Source organism: Grampus griseus (assembly GCF_964374135.1).
Source record: "Grampus griseus genome assembly, chromosome: 19".
Taxonomy (NCBI): Eukaryota; Metazoa; Chordata; class Mammalia; order Artiodactyla; family Delphinidae; genus Grampus; species Grampus griseus.
In genome coordinates this window covers 1,444,117-1,463,082 of record NC_139013.1, presented here as the reverse complement: position 1 = coordinate 1,463,082, position 18,966 = coordinate 1,444,117, and the positions used below count along the sequence as shown (strand labels likewise).

General features: G+C 43.3%; 2 protein-coding genes across 2 annotated transcripts; both read right to left on the bottom strand.

Moving 5' to 3' along the window:
- Positions 1-684: 684 nt before the first annotated feature.
- On the bottom strand, positions 685-10,522 carry LOC309836627 (zinc finger protein interacting with ribonucleoprotein K-like; the record flags this gene model as incomplete). Its single annotated transcript, XM_082676736.1, has 5 exons — positions 10,415-10,522; positions 9,807-9,845; positions 9,254-9,380; positions 4,469-4,554; positions 685-750 (listed from the first exon to the last, which is right to left on the bottom strand). Exons 1-5 carry the CDS (start codon positions 10,445-10,447, stop codon positions 685-687), a joined length of 351 nt encoding a protein of 116 aa, XP_082532862.1. The 5' UTR covers positions 10,448-10,522.
- Positions 10,523-11,231: 709 nt separating this feature from the next.
- Positions 11,232-17,540, bottom strand: LOC309836626 (vomeronasal type-1 receptor 1-like; the record flags this gene model as incomplete). Its single annotated transcript, XM_082676735.1, has 4 exons — positions 11,232-11,581; positions 12,491-12,613; positions 12,710-12,817; positions 16,652-17,540. 4 exons carry the CDS (start codon positions 17,538-17,540, stop codon positions 11,232-11,234), a joined length of 1,470 nt encoding a protein of 489 aa, XP_082532861.1.
- Between the last annotated feature and the right edge of the window lie 1,426 nt (positions 17,541-18,966).

The window sequence follows — 18,966 nt, the reverse complement described above, 5'->3', positions numbered from 1 at the left end:
TCCGCAATAAGAGAAGCCACTGCAATGAGAAGCCTGCACACTGCAACAAAGAGTAGCCCCCACTCACCACAACTAGAGAAAGACTGCGTGCAGCAAAAAAGACCCAATGCAGCCAAAAATAAATAAATAAAACCAATTACTTACTTAATTAATTTTAAAAAAAGAGTTGTCATTTCCAAATTATTTTACTATGTTTTACTCATATATATTCCTGAGGTTATTTGTGACCACTCCATCAGCATGGTGGAAATACATTATAATATTGTTCTACTGCACACTCTTCCCAAATCCATGTTTAGTGCCATCCTTTTGGCAACTTGAAATTGGCCAGGATGGGCATAGATACACCAGAAAAACTGACAAAAACTCTACAAAATGGGCCTTGTTTATTTGAATGTCTAGACTTACGAAAGTGGTAGAGAATATGTTAGGAACGTAGACAACGCTTGAAAGTATATAGACTCTGGAAGTGTTACACTCCCAGAATAGCAACAAACAATTGAGAAAATATTCTGATAGTATTCAAAAATAATACTTCCTTTTAGTAAAGATGACACATCACTGCTGAGGAATGAGTGAAGTTCCAACACCTGTCTTTGTTAGACATATGTCTTTTATTTATTAATGGAAAAGGAAACATCAGCCAACATCCATTTCAAAATAAGCAACTGGTAGTAACAGTCGTTAAAGAAGATATACAAGTGGCAAATAAACAGGAAAAAAATGCTGGACATCATGAACATCAGAGAACTGCAATTAAAATCACAGTGAGATGCTATTACACCCCTGTTAAAACAGCTAAAATTAAACAGACTGACAATACCGAGTATTGGCAGGATGTGGAGGAATAGGACCTCTCATATACTGTTGGTGGGAACACAGAAGTGTCCAACCAGTTTAGATCACAATTTGGCCGTTTGTTAAATATTGAAACATTCACATACTCTGAAGTAGTGGCACAAGAGAATTAAAACACATATTCATATAAAGAACTGTATGCCTATGTTCATTGCAGCTTTATTTCTAACAACACCAAACTGGAAACAACCCAACTGCCCATTAGCAGATGGATGGATAAACACATAGTAGCATATCCACAGACAAGAATACTACTCAACAGTAAAAAAAAATGAACTATTCATACAAGCAACATTGATGAATTTCAAAATAATTAGGCAGTATGAAAAATATCAAAAAAAAAGAGCAAACACTTTTATACTTCAATTCAACTAAAATTCTAGACAATGCAAACTAATTTATTGTTGAAGGCAGTAAATCACTGGACTCCTGTAGGCTTGGGAAGGGCAACAAGAGATTGTAAAGGGGCATGAGGTAAATCATGGTTATGTTCATTATCGTGATTCTGATGGTTTTATGGGTTTACACATATGGCAAAAATTTTCAAACTATACACCTTAAATATGTATAGGTTACTGCATGTCAATTATGCCTCAATAAAGTTTCTAAAACAAATGGTTCAAAATAAAAAAAATCTGGACCTCCCCCTCTTTCTGGAAACCATAAAGTTTAACAACTCAATATTGACTCCACTCTATTTTTTCCCTTTCCTCAGGAAGGGCAGCCCTGAATCAGTGCTGGAAATATGGGCAAGCAATGGAGGCCGCTGCAGTCTGGGACAACAGGACCACTGGCTAGACCACAAAAGACACATCCCTGGACAACAGGATCTCCATTCTCTGTTCTCATTTCCCTGCCTTTACAGCAATGGACTTGAGTTGACCAGCCCAGAAAGACAATGAGAATTCACAAAACCTTTAGATTGTTTGCTGAAAATGAATTCAGCTATAGGAGGTACACAGCCTTTGGAGGGTCTGTGATTCCTCACAGCCACAGTCTCTGGAAGATTTATGGACACACATTAGAAGAGGCACACTCCATTTAATTTGTTGCATGCTCTTCCACTGACTATTAATCCCACCCAGGATTTTACTACCAAGTATGGTTGAAACCCAGCTCCTGTAGTGTGAGGAGGGATACCAGTCCACAGAATTATGAACATCAGGACACTTGGTTCCTTTGTAGAACCCGGTGAAAAGCTTCCCCTCAACAGTACTGGGCATTATAGGACACCCTCTGGGAATATGAGACAAAGTCATGGCAGTCCCAAAGGCCCTGGAGCTTGCCAAAATAAGTGACCCCTCCTCAAGGTAACCTGTGGTCATACAATATGTAGACTGCCAGGTCCCAAATTAGGACCACAAAGCATTATTTTAGTTCCTAGGAGGTCTTGGGGAGCAATGCAAATTAGGCTAAAACTGGAATGAGAACTATTCTCCTGTCATTATACTGTCCCTGCTGAGGCACAAGAGGCTGAGGACCCATCCCTTCATACAAACAGGCCAATTCTGTTTTCCACCCACCCCCCACAGTGAATACAACCCCCAAGATTAAAGGTAGATTAAACAATAAGACCTTTATTGCTGCACAAACCAGAGCAATGGTGGGGGGAGGGGGCAAGGCAATTACCAGTTGGTGACTTTGAGGCAGGAATATCAACCACAAATGTCATGTGAAACCAACAATTTTGATGAAGGGTCAGACTCATACTTAATCAACTGGAAATAGGAAAATGTAAGGGCACAGACTACTCAAGATTTCCTCCAGGGAAAAGGAGAGAGCACAGACATCTGCCTTGTGTGTTAGCACATCAGGGTGACCAATGAAATACTGTGCAAGGCAGGAGAGGTGAGGTGGGTTCTACCAGAGAAAATGTCAGAGATGTAACTCTGACAAGGGCCCTGGGGAGTTTAGAACATGGACTGTAGCTCCTGTAAGCTTCACAGGTCCCTGGAACTCATTGGGAATATCACCCCTCTGGAAAGTGGGAGGTATGAGGTTCAATTTCAAGGCAGACGGCTCCCTCACAGAAGCTGTCTAGTGCTATTATAATGAATGAGGAGACAGCAATTCCTTGAGGTCTAAGGCCTTTCTCAGAGTGTGGACTTCCTGGTACTAAACAATGTTAGCTGTTTGGAGTAAAGTATTTCCCATACTTCCTGTGTTCATGGGGCCTCTCCCTGGTGTGAAATTTTCGGTGGAGATTGAGGCTGGAGCGCTGGCTAAAGGATTTCCAACATTCGCCACATTCATAAGGCCTTTCTCCAGTGTGAACTACCTGGTGTTGAATAAGGACAGACTTTTGCCTGAAGGATTTTCCACACTGCCCACACTCATAAGGCCTTGCCCCAGTGTGAATACTGTAGTGCTGAATAAGGCTGGTGCTTCTACTAAAGGATTTCCCACACTCGCCACATTTATAAGGCCTTTCTCCAGTGTGAATTCTCTGGTGTTTAGTGAAGATGGCTCTTCTGCTAAAGGACTTCCCACACTGGCCACACTCAAAGGGTCTTGTTCTACTATGAATTCGCTGGTGTTCAACGAGGCTGTAGCTTTGTCTGAAAGACTTCCCACATTCACCACACTCATAAGGCCTTTCTCCAGTGTGACTTCTGTTGTGCCAATCGAGTTTGGATTTGGATCCAAAGGCTTTCCCACATGCCCCACACTCATAAGGCCTTTCACTAGTGTGAACTCTCTGGTGTCTAATGAGAGTGGCTCTTTGGCTAAAGGATTTCCCACACTGGACACACACAAAAGGCCTTGCTGTGGTGTGAATTCTCCGGTGTTGAACAAGCGTGAAGCTTTGTCTAAAGAATTTCCCACATTCACTGCACTCATAAGGCTTTTCTCCAGTGTGGGTTCTCTGGTGCCGAACAAGATTGGATTTGCACCCAAAGGCTTTTCCACATTCCTCACACCCATAAGGCCTTTCTCCACTGTGAATTCTGTAGTGTTCAATAAGATTGGAGCACTGACTAAAGGATTTTCCACACTCGCCACATTTATAAGGCCTTTCTCCAGTGTGAACTCTCTGGTGTATAATGAGGGTGGCTCTTTGCCTAAACGATTTTCCACATTCACTGCACTCGTAAGGCCTTTCTCCAGTGTGGACTCTCTGGAGCTGAACAAGTGAGTACTTACAGCGCAAGGCTTTCCCATATTTGCTAGACTCATAAACCCTTTTCCTAGTAGGGACACTTGGGTGGTAAACAAGAATCTGTTTGTAGCTGGAAGCTTTCCCACATTCACACAACTTGTAATGACTTTTCCTAACATGAAAGGCCTCCCCACACTTGGTGATTTTGTTGAGTTTCTCACAAGTGGGAGTGATCTGGTGCTGGAGAAGACCCAAAGTAGCTGGGAAGTCCTTTCCAACCTTCCTACAGGTGAAGGGATGCCCTGACACATGGAATATGCAACTCTTTACAAATGATGCCCTATCCATGTCACTTTTATTTGCACTGAAATGCTTCTGAAGCTGTCGTAGGTTTGCACATGCCCCAGTCAAGTATGGTTTCTGCCCAGGTAGGTAAGCCAAGTGCAAAATGTCTTTCAGGATTGGGACACATTTCTCACCGGGATGAGCCTTCTGGCTGATTAGACCTACCTTTGGAGTCCTGACCTGTGACAAAACTTCTAGGGAAACATTTTGCCCAGAACGTGTCTCTTTCTTCTCTGTTCCATGCAAACAAACTGAAAAAAGAGAAATATTTGTGAATCATGCTGATTATGATGGGAGAGTATTAATCATGTTCTTTTATAAGCTTTCTGTATAATATGATGTTTTGACATCTTAAAAAACCTTCATGGGCTTCACTAGTGGCGCAGTGGTTGAGAGTCTGCCTGCCAATGCGGGGGACACGGGTTCGTGCCCCAGTCCGGGAAGATCCCCCATGCCACAGAGCGGCTGGGCCCGTGAGCCATGGCCGCTGAGCCTGCGCATCTAGAGCCTGTGCTCTGCAATGGGAGAGGCCACGACAGTGAGAGGCCCGCGTACCGCCAAAAAAAACCCCCCAAAAAACAAAAAACCTTCACGGCCAGGGAAACAGTGGACTTGAACACTATAAACCAAATGTATCTAACAGACATATATGGAACATTTCATCAAATACAGAACACACACTACTCAAGAGTGCAGGGAAAATTCTCCAGGATAGATCATATGGTAGGCTACAAAACAAGTCTTAACCAATTTAAGAAAACTGAAATCATATCAAATATCTTTTCTGACCAAAATAAGATAAACATAGAAAATAATGACAGGAGGAGAATGGGAAGATTCACAAATATGTGGAAATTAAATAACACACTCTTGAACAACCAATGAATTAAAGATGAAATCAAAAGGGAAATCAAAAAATATATTGAGACAAATGAAAATGGAAACACAAAATACCAAAACTTACGGGACCCAGCAAAAGCAGTTCTAAAAGGGGAAGGTTTTATAGCAGATACATATCTACACTAAGAAAAAAAGAAAGATTGTAAACACACTATCTTCACACTTCAAAGACTAGAAAAAGAACAAAATAAGCACAATGTTATCAGAAGGAGGGAAACAGTAAAGATAAAAGTGGAAATAAACAAAATAGAGACTAGAAAAACAATAGAAAAGATCAAAACTAAGATTTTTTGAAAAAGATAAAATTGACAAACCTCTTAGACTAAGGAAAAAAAGAGAGGACTCAAATAAATAAAATTATAAATGAAAGAGGAAACATTACCATTGATCCCACAGAAATACGAGGATCATAAGACACTACTATGAATAATTATACACCAACAAATTGGATAACCTAGAAGAAATGGATACATTCCTAGAAATATACAACCTACCAAGATTTAATTTTGAAGAAATAGAAAATCAGAGAAGACCAATAATGAGTAAGGATATTGGATCAGTAATAATAAACCTCCCCCAAAAGAAAATCCCAGTGTTTGATGGTTTCACTGGTAAATTCTATGAAACATCTAATACTAATCCTCAAAAAAACTGAAGAGGAGGGAACACAACAAAACTCATTTTACAAAGCCAGTATCACCCTTACACCAAAGTCAGATAAGAACACTACAACACAAGAAAATCAAAGGCCAATATCCCTGATGAACATAGATGCAAAAATCCTCAGCAAAATACAGTAAACCAAATTCAACAGCACATTAAAAGTATCATACAGGGCTTTCCTGGTGATGCAGTGGTTAAGAATCTGCCTGCCAATGCAAGGGACATGGGTTAGAGCCCTGGCCCGGGAAGATCCCACATGCCACAAAGCAACTAAGCCCGTGTGTCACAACTACTGAGCCTGAGCTGTAGAGACCACAAGCCACAACTACTGAGCCCATGTGCCACAACTACTGAAGCCTGCGTGCCTAGAGCCCGTGCTCCACAACAAGAGAAACCACAACAATGAGAAGCCCATGCACTACAACGAAGAGTAGCCCCTGCTCACCGCAACTAGAGAAAGCCAATGCAAAGCAACAAAGACCCTACACAGCCAAAAATAAATAAATAAATAAATTTATTTTTTTAAAAAAAGTATCATACAGCATGTTCAACTGGGATTTACCTTTGGGATGCAAAGACATTTCAGCAAACACAATAAATGTGATATACCACATTAATAGAAAGAAGGATAAAAATCAGATAGCTGCTGAGCCTGCGCGTCCGGAGCCTGTGCTCCGCAATGGGAGAGGCCACAACAGTAAGAGGCCCGTGTACCGCAAAAAAAAAAAAAAAGAAAAAAGAAAAAGAAACTAAGAACCAATTCCTTTTATGATGATAAAAAGACAAAACAAAAAACACCCTTAGGAAGAGATTTAAACATGGAGGTGAAAGGATCTTTACACTGAAAACTATAAAACATTGATAAAAAATATTAAAGACAGAACTAAATGGCAAGAGGTCTTCTCTTCATGGATTGGAAAAATTAATATTCTTAAATATACTACCCAAAGCTATCTACAGACTCAATGCAACCCTTTTCAAAATGCCAATGGCATTTTTCACTGAAGTAGAAAAAAAAATCCTAAAATTCATATGGAACCACAAAAGACCCTGAATAGCCAAGGCATTCTTAAGCAAGAAGAACAAAACTAGAGGCATCACACTTCTTTTTCTTTTTTTTTTTTTGCTGTACACGGGTCTCTCACTGTTGTGGCGTACAGGCTCCGGACGCACAGGCTCAGCAGCCATGGCTCACGGGCCCAGCCGCTCCGTGGCATGTGAGATCTTCCCGGGCCGGGGCATGAACCCATGTCCCCTGCATCGGCAGGCGGACTCTCAACAACTGCGCCACAAGGGAAGCCCCGTCACACTTCTTTATTTCAAATTATATATATTACAAAGCTACAGTAATCAAAATAGTATAGTACTGGCATAAAAGCAGACACATAGAGCAATGGAAGAGAATAGAGAGCACAGAAATAACCCTCTGCATATATGGTCAACTAATGTTTGCGAAGGGGGCCAAGAATACAAACTAGAAAAGGGTAGCCTGTTCAATAAGTGGTGCTGGGAAAACTGGATATCTACATGCAAAAGAATGAAATTGGACCCTTACCTTACACCATACACAAAAACAACTCAAAATGGATTAAAAACTTACATGTAAAAAAACCCCAAAAAACTTACATGTAAACTCAATATCAAAGAAAACAAACAAACAGCCCAATTAAAAAATGAGCAGAGGATGTGAATGGACTTTTTTCCAAAGAAGACATACAGATGGCCAACAGACACATGAAACAATGTTCAACATCACTAACCATCAAGGAAATGCAAATCAAACCACATGAGGTATCACCTCACACCTCTCAGAATGGCTGTTACCAAGACAACAAATAACAAGTGCTGGTGAGGCTGTGGAGAAAAGGGAACGCTTATGCACTATTGGTGGGAATGTAAATTGTTGCAGCCACTATGGAAAACAATATGGGGACTCCTCAAAAAATTAAAAATAGAACTACCATACAATCCAGCAATTCCACTTCTGGGTACTTATCTGAACAAAACAAAAACACAAATTTGAAAAGATATATGCACCCCTCTGTTCATTGCAGCATTATGTACAATAGTTAAGATATGGAAGCAACCTAAGTGTTCTTACCACACACACACACACACACACACACCAATTAATAATGATGATAATAATAATAAAGGGGTGGGAGGCAGTGGATATGTATGTTTATGGTCTTGATGGTGGTGATGGTTTCAAGGATGTATACTTATTCCCAAACTTATTGAGTTGTATCCAGGAAATGTGTACACCTTTTTAAATGTCAATCATTCCTTAGTACAATGGTTTAAGTATAATGGTTTAAATATAAATAAATAAATAACTTTTAACATTTACTAAAAGGGACCAATGGTCAAACTTCGTAAACGTAATTATTAGTGGGGCTCAAATTATATGTGAGGATTCCACTACTTTTTTGGCCACACAGCATGCAGGATCTTAATTCCCCGACCAGGGATCAAACCCACACCCCCTGCAGTGGAAGGACAGAGTCTTAACCACAGGACAGTCAGGGAAGTCCCAGGATTACACTATTTTTACACACCATAACTGTATACTGTTAGGAATGTAACTAAATACAAGACAGAGAAAAATAGGTATGTCTCACTTGAACTGTAGCCTTTCTTAAATTTTCCAATGTCATAGCACCCAAAACTATCCCATATTGGGCACAGCTGCTCTAACATGCTGAATAATAATTTTAAATTAACATAAGTCTTTGACACAAATTGGCTTAATAAAATGGTACCTCACAGGCCACCCAGTTAAAATAGGTAATATAGCCCAATGTATGTTAAAACAGGACCTTCAAGGATTAAAACTTACTATAGAAAATCTAATAAATGAAGGGGTGATTATCCCCACTGTTTTTCCATTCTAAAGCCCAATTACGTCTGTCCTTAAATCTGGAAAAATTAAAGGTGCCTCATGATGGATTACTATAATATTGTGGTCCCATCCATCAGGACCCCATATCTAACATCAGTAAAAATTATATATCATATATACATATTGTTAAATACTAATTATAAATATTATTAAAATTACCGACTCAATCAGAACTCGGGACACCAGGTGTCATGGATCTGGACACATTCATTCTGCCAGAGTGAGGGCAAACAAGGTGAGATGCTTTGTTTTAGGCTGACTGCAAGACTCCTAAATCCGAGATCCTTCCCTGCAAGCTTGGTGCAACAGGATTTAGAACTACTTGGGGCAGGCAGTGCACACAGCTCAGCACTGGTACCCACAACACATATGCCAAGAAAGTGGGGAAGTTAGCAGAGCCCATGGTCTGTCTGTGGAAAGGGCAGAGCTGCCTCTGGGGGACAGAAGGTAAGATAGAGACCAGGACCCTTGGGTGAGGGCCTTACCCATTGAGGCTGTAAGTAAAAAGTTCTCCAGCATCACCTTGTGGTACAGGCGTCTCTGAGCCTCATCAAGGAGCCCCCACTCCTCCTGCGAGAAGTAAATGGCCACATCCTCAAAGGTCACACAGCCCTGCCAGGATGAGGACAGATAATTCCATGATCAACTTCTCTTCTAGGACCCAAGTTCCTTTACCCAGACATCCATCCCCTGCTCATCCTCCTTCCAGTGTTCCCACCTTAGAGGAAATATCAGGCCCTGGGGCCTCAGATACCTGCTCTCTTCTCATGGTATCAAGATCACTGTGTCTGCCCACACCAACAACAAGCACCTGGGCAGGGAGACGCCATCTAAACTCTGAGCCTGGCATTAGGGCATATGTCCTCTTGTCAGGTAATTCCCCTGGAGTCCCAAATGGTGCCTCCCAGAGACAACCAAATGTGGGCTTGGGGTTTCTTCAGGGTCTCCAGGTTCATGGACTGGAAAAATCCCAGGACACAATCCCAGAGACAAAGGGTGGGTCAGGACCATTGAAGGCCTGGAATATCCTCCACTCACCTTTGTACAGTCCATAAGCACTTCTGTAGTCATGGGAGTCTGTAGGAAGAGGGAGGTCATTAGACAGATGTAATCATGGCAGGCTCAGTAGGCTCAGGTCTCCCTGTACCCCTGTCCAGCCCTGGAGCAAGGTGACCTGGGATGACTGCATTATCTCTGAGTCTCTGTTCTTCGTGCTCTTACAACTGTATGATCTTGGATAAAAACCCAACCGCCCTGTGGCTCAGTGTTTTCATCCCCTTTCCAGTCTGTTCTTACTCTGAGCAACTTCTGGAAAATTTGAAAAGCCTAACTCACACCATGTGCCTCTTCTATTCACAACCCTCCATACCGTCCTGAGATTAAAACTCCTCAACTTGCCATCCCAAGTGGGAATGATTCTGGCTCAATCGCCCCTCCACAACTTTACATAAACCGGTCCCTCTGCCTGTAACACTCTCCCAACATCTCATCACACTGTTTTTTAGATATGGGGACTCCACCCATGAGATACTCACTCTTCTGGACACAGGGATCTATACTGCATAGACATGAGCAGGCGCCCCGCACTTGGGTCTTTAGTGTCTGGTGGGGTGAGGGCGGTCAGGGCCAGTAGGACGAGCGTTTACCTGAGGCGGGTCCCTCGGCGCGGCCGCCGCCATCGGAGTCTGGGAGGAGCGGGGTCTTAGGTGGTGGGCGACAGAGACGGAACTCGTGTACAATCGTCATCTACCGCCGCGGCTCTGCAGACTCGCCGCTGTGCAGTGGGGACAACCTCTCCTCTAAAGCCTCCTCGCTCTGGTCACCCCGATCCTGACTCCGCTCTCCTAAAGTACCCGTATCGCTGTTGGACACTGGAGCAGCCATAGTGACTGCCACAACAGCGGCGCCAGAAGTCCCACCCACATCCTCTGGTCCGAACGAGAAAACGTCCTGCTTTCGGGCGTTCATTGGCTGCTAGTCTTGGCCCTCGGCCTCCGGCATTGTGGGTAGCGTAGTTCCCATGGCCCCACCAGCCACAGAGGAGGGAGCCCACACCGAGATCGCGGAGTCCCGGAGGCCGTGTTAGGGCTCTATGGCCCGGGCGGCGGTCTACCCTGTGGGCCTGTACGGAGGTTGCCCGGAAAGTGATCGGATGAGGGGTCGGCGACGCTTCGACCCCACATGGGAACCCCTACGCTGACCCGGGTTGTCGCGGGCTACATGGGAGGTCTCCCCCGGCGCGGGGGTTGGGGGAAGACACAGTCAGCACCCTTTGCGAAAAGTCCTGAGTTCCCTCCCTTGTGTGAGAGCCGCTCACACCCCTCTCCGACCCCTGACCGCAAAACGGGCTTGTGATCTGACCAGATCAGGGTTGGCAGGTTTGGCTGCGCCTCCTGGGGTGTCACCTGGAAATGTCGGGAGTTGACTTTGTAGGCGAAAATTTGAGACTCTGCCTCGAGGGCGTCAGGCGGGGACTCGGCTTCCGGAGAGCAGCGCGGACTTGTCGCTGGCGACCGGGGTGTGCGCTTGACCTCTGTAGGGGGAGGGGTGAGGACCTTCATCCTGGGACCAGCAGTAGAGACCTCGTGCCTGAATCCCAGAGGGGCCGGGGGAGACCGTCTGGGGGCTCCAGGTTGACCCTTCCCAGGAGGACTCTGGTGAACCCGGGAACCTCCGCGGGGTCTGGAGGTCTGAGCGTCCCTGCAGCTCCCTGCTCTCCCCCGGGGAAAGGCCCCAGGGCAACTCGTAGCCTGCATCTCTCCTGGACCGGCCGGCGCCCCCTGGCGGCTGCGTGTGAAAGTTGGGATTCGGCCCTTAGGTGAAAAGGGGGGACCGCAGACTCTGCGGCCAGGAATGGAGACTCAACCCCAAGGGGAGTGCCATTAAAGACGTCCACGGAGGTGCCCACTCTCCCTGGATGTCTCCTCCGGCTCCCGCACACCCCTCCTCTCTGCCTGAGTCACTGTGAGCCCGCAGCCAGCGGGCTCAGTGACTCAGGCAGAGAGGAGGTGCCCACTCTCCCTGGATGTCTCCTCCGGCTCCCGCGCCCCCCTCCTCTCTGCCTGAGTCACTGTGAGCCCGCAACCAGCGGGCACTGTAGGGTCCGGAGTTGCAGCCTGTCCCTCCTGCCACACCCACTGTGCCTAGGTCTCATTGTCCTCTCCAAGATGCGACCTCAGATCACACATGTCTTCGCTGCCTTGAAGTGCATCTGTTCCTGGAGGAAAAGAACTAACGGCGTTCCCTTGGAACACGGGAGAAGGGAGAGATTGTCACAGAACCACACACCCCCCCAGCGTGGAGCACAGGGAGGACCCTAGACCAGCCTGCGCTTGGGCCAGGGTCCTTCTGAGGGAGGCCCTGCTGCGGATGGGGTAGGCTGGCAGTGGTTTCCCCACCGCCCACACCTGCACGTCTTCCCAGAGTCGGGGTGTCTGGAAAAGCGACACAATTCAATGCGCGATTCTGCTGAAGCATAACTCATCCCGTTATTAAAAGAGAGGGTTGTAAATTACTTGAAGAGAATTCCTAGACTAGGAAACCCCTATGGGGAGGTAGGACACCGTCAAAGCCTAAATGCAGGCAGCTAAGGGATCGTTGCTGCTCTCATTCCCTCCTTGCCCCTCCACCAGCTGCTGCAATGCTGCCTGACCAGGGTAGGAGCATATATATTAGGGCACCCTGTTACTCCTAGGTGAAGCCTTTCTGGGGTCTCCACTGACCACCTAAGTTGTTCAGGGAGGTATCCCCACTCTGGTCGGTCAGGATTCTAATATCACCGGCGCTGTGCAGCCTGTGCAATCTCCGGCCGGTTCTCAGCCCTAGCCGCAGTTCTTTGTGCATCCCTGTGAAGTCTCACGCTGAACAGGCACAGTTTAGCTTTCTTCCAGACACCTTGGTGACCCATGCAGATTTCTCAGGCATCTTCATTGCTCACATACCATTTTCGGTCAGGTCCACACAGGAATTCAATCCTCCTCCTCTGCCCTGAGCTTTGACTGCATGGAAATCCACATAGTACAGCATGAAACTTCCAAATAATTTAAAGGCTGGAAGAAATATGATTTGAGTAGGAACCCCTTCTAGAAAGAGACTTACTGGAGTTAGGGAAATTATTTTTTGAGCTGAATAAGAGGGGAGGAAAATCCCAAAATGACAGGCTCAAGTCATATTATATACTACATCTGTTCCTAATAGGATATGTCTACATCCTGTTGCAATCAGTTTTGCTATGCGCAGTTTACTCACAGAAAGAAAAATGGCTTTCCCTGACTTATTTGGGGAATAGAAGAGGCACTATGAGGAAAGGAATTTTACATGTGGGCTGCAAGCGCGACTGGGATGGGCACGGGGGAAGAGGAGCCAGGGAGCCTCAGAAAATGGAACAGATAAAGCTTTAAGGAAGTGGTGGGCGAAAGGGAGTTTTCCCGTTAAGAAAGTAGGTATCAGTCCATGTTTGTTCACTGATGGGAGGCCAGAAGAGAGGGGAAAATGGAGGGAAAGGATCATGAAAAACAGAGTAAATTACTGTAAAATAAGGGATCAATAAAAACAGGAGTAAAATATTCCTGTTTTTCAGTAAAATGTCAACATCATTATACACGTGGGAAATTCTAATCAAAACCGTGAGATACCAGTCTACATCTACCAGGATGACTATGGGGAGAAAAGGGGAAATAACAAGTATGGATGAGACTGTGGAGAAATTGGAACACTCGGACATTGCTGATGGGAATGTAAAATGCTGCAATGTGAAAAACAGTTTAATAATATGAAAACCGGTTTAGCAGCTCCTCAAAAACTTAATACAGAAATGCCACTGGACTCAGCAATTCCACTCCTTGGGAAACCTGAAAGAATTGAAAGCAGGGACACAAACACATTCGTGTGCAACAATTTTCATAGCAACATTATTCACGATAGCCAAAAGGTGGTAACAACTGAAGTGTCCATTAACACATGAATAGATTTTTAAATGTGGTACATTCATACATTGGAATATTATTCAGTCATGAAAAGGAATAAAGTTCTGATACATGCCACAATATGATGAACCTTCAAAACATGCCAAACAATTAAAGCCAGACATGAAAGGAAAAATATTGTACAATTCCACTTGTAAGGAATATCTAGAATAGAAAAGCTTGTACAGACTGAAAGTAGATTAGAGGTTTCCAGGGTCTGGATGGAGAGGGGAATGGGGGATTATTTCTCAATGGATACACATTTTCCATTTGGTTTGATTTTTTTTTTTTAAGCTAGGGGTGGTAGAAGCAAAATATTGAAAATAATCGGTGGGCTAAAAATTTCGTTTTTTTTTTTCTGTAAGATGGCTATAGTAGCACTTAGTTGTCTTTAACTTCATTCGAAACAATGTTGTTAGATCTTATGTGAGAGCTGTCATATCAGTATGCATTTTAAAAAAGACTTATCGAAATTGGTGAATTTTTGTGTAGCCATTTGAATATTGAACATGGAAGAAAAAAGGCAACCTTTTGGTATATTATACTTTATTATTTCAAGAAAGGTAAAAACACAACTGAAATGCAGAAAAAGATTTGTGCAGTGTATGGAGAAGGTGCTGTGACTGATTGAACATGTCAAAAGTGGTTTGCAGGGGCTTCCCTGGTGGCGCAGTAGTTGAGAGTTTGCCTGCTAGTGCGGGGGACACGGGTTCGAGCCCTGGTCTGGGAGGATCCCACATGCCGCGGAGCAACTGGGCCTGTGAGCCACAACTACTGAGCCTGCGCGTCTGGAGACTGTGCTCCGCAACAGGAGAAGCCGCGATAGTGAGGGGTCCACGCACCGCGATGAAGAGTGGCCCCCGCTTGCCACAACTAGAGAAAGCCCTCGCGCAGAAACGAAGACGCAACACAGCAAAAAAAAAAAAAGTAAATTAATTAATTAATAAACTCCTACCCCCAACATCCTCTTTAAAAAAAAAAAAGTGGTTTGCAAAATTTCATGCTGGAGATTTCTTGCTGGACAATGCTCCACGGTCATGTAGACAAGTTGAAGTTGATAGCGATCAATTAAGACATTAACTGAGAACAATCAACGTTATACCACACAGGAGATAGTCAACATACTCAAAATATCCAAATCAAGCGTTGAAAATAATTTGCACCAGCTGGGTTATGTTCATCGCTTTGATGTTTGGGTTCCACATAAGTTAAGCAAAAAAACCTTCTTGACCATATTTCCACATGTGATTCTCTACTGAAGCATAATGAAAATGTTCCATTTTTAAAACAAATTGTGACGGGCGATGAAAAGTGATACTGTACAATAATGTGGAATGGAAGAGATCATGGAGCAAGTGAAATGAACTACCACCAATCACACCAAAGGCTGGTCTTCATCCAAAGAAGGTGATGTTGTGTATATGGAGGGATTGGAAGGGAGTCCTCTATTATGAGCTCCTTCCGGAAAACCAAACGATTAATTCCAACAAGTACTGCTCCAAATTAGACAAACTGAAAGCAGCACTCGATGAAAAGCGCCCAGAATTAGCCAACAGGAAACGCATAATCTTCCATCAGGGTACCACAAGACTGCATGTTTCTTTGATGACCAGGAAAAAACTGTTACAGCTTGGCTGGGAAGTTCTGATTCGTCCGCTGTATTCAACAGACATTGCACCTTCGCGTTTCCATTTATTTCGGTCTTTACAAAATTCTCTTAATGGAAAAAATTTCAGTTCCTTGGAAGACTGTAAAAGGCACCTGGAACAGGTCTTTGCTCAAAAAGATTAAAAGTTTTGAGAAGATAGAATTATGAAGTTGCCTGAAAAATGGCAGAAGGTAGTGGAACAAAAGGGTGAATACGTTGTTCAATAAAGTTCTTGGTGAAAACGAAAAATGTGTCTTTTATTTTTACGTAAAAAACCGAAGGCACTTTCGGGCCCATATTTAATGCCACTGAATTGTATACTTGAAAATTATTGAAATGGCAAATTTTTTAAAATAAATTTATTTATTTTTGGCTGTGTTGGGTATTCGTTGCTGGGCGCGGGCTTTCTCTAGTTGCGGTGAACGGGGGCTACTCTCCGTTGCGGTGGCTTCTCTTGTTGCAGAGCATGGGTTCTAGGCATGCGGGCTTCAGTAGTTGTGGCACGTGGGCTCAGTAGTTGTGGCTCTCAGGCTCTAGAGTGCAGGCTCAGTAGTTCTGGCGCACGGGCTTAGTTGCTCTGCGGCATGTAGGATCTTCCCGGACCAGGGCTCGATCCCGTGTCCCCTGCATTGGCAGGCGGATTCTTAACCACTGCACCACCAGGGAAGCCCACAAATTTCTTGTTATAATTTACTAGTATATATACACACACCAAGAAACTGCAAAGTAAAAAAAAACAAAAACTGCAAAGTGACAGATTTTTGTCCAAATTCCCAAATTAAAAAATTTTCTGTTGGACTATTTCAGAATTTCATGAAATTTTTTTTGATGTAGCTAAAACAGCTAGTTTAATTGTATAAATATTCACTTACAATATTAGATCTCTTATAGGAATATGAATTTTAGGACCTAATTGTTCCCATCTGTATAGAATATACTTTCCTATCAAGAATATGAAAATTATTAGTCAACCAAATATTAATAGATGAGGAAAAAAATTGAATTTCTGTAGAGAATAGAATAAAGTGGTCACAACCAAATTAGCAAAAAGTGTTTTCCAGGCTTCCCTGGTGGCGCAGTGGTTGAGAGTCCGCCTGCTGATGCAGGGGACACGGGTTCGTGCCCCGGTCCGGGAAGATCCCACATGCCGCAGAGCGGCTGGGCCCGTGAGCCATGGCCGCTGAGCCTGTGCGTCCGGAGCCTGTGCTCCGCAACAGGAGAGGCCAAAGTGTTTTCCTTGCCTAGAAGATTAAAAAAAAAAACTGCCTTACGAGTGACACGAGTATCACTGCAAATCAGCAGAAAGGGGCTGAATGTTGGGAAACATAAAGACAAAAATATAGAGGTATCCACCAGCCACTGGTCTGGAATAACAAATGAACTCATCCAAATAGACAAAAGAGAAGACAGTGAGTAAAAGGAGAAAAAGGAGCTCACAAGGATTAAGATGGTATATGTGGCTCTGGCCTCAGCAGCATATCTAGAAGAATGGCTGTTGCTATGAATGTGTTGGACTTGATACATGAGCCTGTACAGGTAAAAGACCATGGAGCCACTAGTCCAGACCATGAGGCCTGAACATATGAAGTCTATTGTGAAGAATATGGCTGTAACTACAAAACTTATAATCCTGTCTGGATTCAGTGAGGAACAGTATCCATAATTTACTTTGATATTAGTACTAAAGTTTTCACTGTGCTTTGGATTAGTCATTTGAAAAGGAATAAGGATATTTACCAAAAAATGCAAGATCCAGCAAAGGAAGCAACAGAAGGCAATGCACTTTGGTGATCTCATTCTGAGCTCCATCCACTTAGAGAAATTGGGGCAAAGCCTAATGCTTTGGAAGCCACTGAGGATGGAAGTAGTGCTAAGACAAATCCCTCTGGCCACCCTTTGAAAATAGAAGAGAAATTTACATCCAGCCTCACTCAGGAAATATTTTGATCCAAAAGCTGTCATTGTATGAGGGATCCCTCTAGAGAAAAGCACCAAGGAGTTGGCTAGGACTGGTTGATTGAGAATCAAATCTGTGGGTCTGACCTTGTGTCCAGTGAGCAAAGTGAAGTTATAAAGACAAAGGAGGAATGAGTTCCCGAGGATTCCCACTCCCATCTGAGTGACTAAGATAATTCCCATTTCCCACTTTGAAGAAGCCATCACATCAGTATCTATGGGACATTGATTTTAGTTGGAGCCAGAGGAATTCGCAATTCAACCAACAAAAAGAAATATGTTACCATCACCACCATGCCCAGTAACTTCCAGTGCTAAGTGTAACACAGACTTTCTCAATTTAAATGAGCATTAAGTATGTGTTTATGGGTGCAGGGGTTACTCCTGAAGATTCTGGTTCTACTTGGAAACATGTAATGCCTATTTATGGGATCTGGGTGAATGCATTATGGTCCATCTGTGCAACAGAGTTTTCTACATTTGTAAACGGAGTGAAGAGAATCTCTACACTCTGATCTACAGTTATGACCTGGATGCATTATGCATTGAAAAGCCAGCTACAAAACTGTGTGCAGAGTGTGCTGGAGTTTTTCCAATTATATGAAGGAATGAAAATACAGGCATAGAACACATATTTGTATAGGATCGGGCAGAATTTAAAGCTAGACTTTTAAGGAAAAAACTTGTTAGAGTGTTTTATTTGTACAAGTGTACGTGTTTCGCATAATTATTAAATTATATTAAAGCAAAGTAAACGTTTTAAAACCACTAAATACACAGGTTAAAAACAGTGATTGAATATCCAGTTGTTGGTCTCCATGTGTAAATGAAATACTTCAAGTGAATTGCAAATACAGAATTTTGACTGTATATCCCTAAGGGGAAAATATGAGGCAAAACTACCTACAGGGCTTCCCTGGTGGCTCAGTGGTTGAGAATCCGCCTGCCAATGCAGGGGACACGGGGTCGATCCCTGGTCCGGAAAGATCCCACATGCTGTGGAGCAACTAAGCCCGTGAGCCACAACTATTGAGCCTGTGTGCAGCAATTACTGAAGCCCATGTGCCTAGAGACCGTGTCCACAATGAGAGAAGCCACCACAATGAGAAGCCTGCACACGGCAACGAAGACCCAACACAACCATAAATAAATAAATGAATAAATAAATATATAAAAACTACCTACAAAGAAACCTTATGTATTGTCTATATATTTTACTATAATGCATTGGTAGAGTATTTTGGAATAAAACATTTTAAAATAAATGGGAAAGAGTTTTTATGTGAGACAAAATAAATGCAAATATAAAACCAAAGAATTTTAATAAAACTTAAAATCCACATTTGATAAAAACAATACTAACTAATATAGTATTAGATTTTAAACTGATATGTATTTCGTTTCCCTTTCCATTGAAAAAAAATTCTGGAAAATTTGGACAACCCTACAAAAATGCCTAATTCTAGTACCCAGTTTATGGACTCAATATAAGACCCAGTATAAGTAAACAGAGTGTCTTGAGGAGAGGAAAAAATACCTTAATTACATTTAGGACACCAGCTTTCCAAGATAATCCTGAAACTATTTGCCATGTAAGAGAAGCAAGGAAATTGAGCACCGATGTCACAGG